The 1,225-nt window shown below is 68.0% G+C and overlaps 1 protein-coding gene across 1 annotated transcript in view; it reads right to left on the bottom strand.

Annotated features, from left to right (window-relative positions):
• Nucleotides 1-1,225, bottom strand: part of CHLNCDRAFT_133572 (expressed protein) — a gene marked incomplete at both ends in the record, with an annotated part of 5,794 nt that overhangs the window by 1,422 nt on the left and 3,147 nt on the right. The window contains 4 exons of the mRNA XM_005851865.1: nucleotides 32-210; nucleotides 324-681; nucleotides 814-927; nucleotides 1,057-1,140. Of these exons, the coding sequence (XP_005851927.1) occupies nucleotides 32-210; nucleotides 324-681; nucleotides 814-927; nucleotides 1,057-1,140 (735 nt within the window). The remainder of the gene's footprint in view (nucleotides 1-31; nucleotides 211-323; nucleotides 682-813; nucleotides 928-1,056; nucleotides 1,141-1,225) is intronic.

Below are 1,225 nucleotides of genomic sequence, written 5' to 3'. Positions count from 1 at the left end.
GGGGCATGAGCACAGGCGCTGCTGCCGCCACCGGCGTCATGCCTGCCGCCGCTGCTGGCGTGGGCATGAGCACAGCCGCTGCTGCCGCCACCGGCGTCATGCCTGCCGCCGCTGCTGGCGTGGGCATGACCGCTGCCGCCCCTGCCGCCGGTGCGGGCGTGCATCCTGCTGCTGTGCCGGCGGCCTCCTGCTGCTCCTGCCGCTGGGCCTCTGCAGCATGGAGGAGGCAAAGAAGGGGGGGCCGGGGATGGAACTGAGGAGGGCAGGCTGACCGTGGGAGGGATGCACCCGCCCGCAGCGCTAGCGGCAGCGCCACATCTCACCCTCCATGCTGAGGGCAACCAGGGCAAGCTGGTCCAGGTCCACCTCGCTAGCCGTCTGCTCCTCCCGGTCCAGTTGCTGGACATCCGCCCAGGCGTCGCCGCGTTGCGCCGCTGCTATGCCGCGGCGCGCTGCAGCCTGCCACGCGCCGAGCCGGGCAGCGCGCTGCCGCATCACCTCATCATCGGGCAGCCGGTCCTCGCACAACACTGTTGCGGTGGCTTGCAGGCTCTTCCCCACCTCAGCGGGGAGCTGGCCGCCGGTCAGGCTGGCTAGCATGGCGCGAGTCTGCGCTCCCAGCCCCTTGGAGATTCTGTCAAGCTTGTCGTCCTGGCTGGGCGTGCGCTGCGCCGCGTACACCTGCATGAGGATGGGCAGGCATGCAGGATGGGCAAGCATGCAGGATGGGCAAGCAGGTTGTTTGCACGCCTGGGTGGTCTTGTCTCCACGCACCCACAATGCAGGGCAATGCACAATCTGACCAGAGCGCACCCCCTTCATTTGCTTCAGCGAGAACTCGTTCAGCAACGCCTTGAAGCGTGGCTTCTGCATGAGCCACGCAAACACTGGGTGCTCTGGGTAGCGCGGGGCCAGCACCAGAGCGCTCTGCAAGCATTGCGAGGCAGGGGTTGGTGAGGGGTTTGGTGGTGCCGGGTTGTGCAGGCCAAGCAGGTGGCGCCATCTGCCTGCCTCGCTCCACCTGCCTGCAAATTCAATGGCTGCCTGCAAATCCACCTGAATCAGAGTGATGCGCAAGGCCTGCAGGCGGATGGCCAGGTTGGCTGCGGACTTGGGCACTGGCTGGTGCGCCGCCACCAGCTACCGGGCCACAGCAAGAGCGGAGCTGGCAGGACGGGTCGACAGGGACACGTCCGCACGGCATGTGACCCCCCCCCCCCCCCCT

The sequence above is a fragment of the Chlorella variabilis genome (assembly GCF_000147415.1).
Source record: "Chlorella variabilis unplaced genomic scaffold CHLNCscaffold_1, whole genome shotgun sequence".
NCBI classification, from domain to species: domain Eukaryota; kingdom Viridiplantae; phylum Chlorophyta; class Trebouxiophyceae; order Chlorellales; family Chlorellaceae; genus Chlorella; species Chlorella variabilis.
This window is presented reverse-complemented; position numbering and strand designations above follow the sequence as displayed.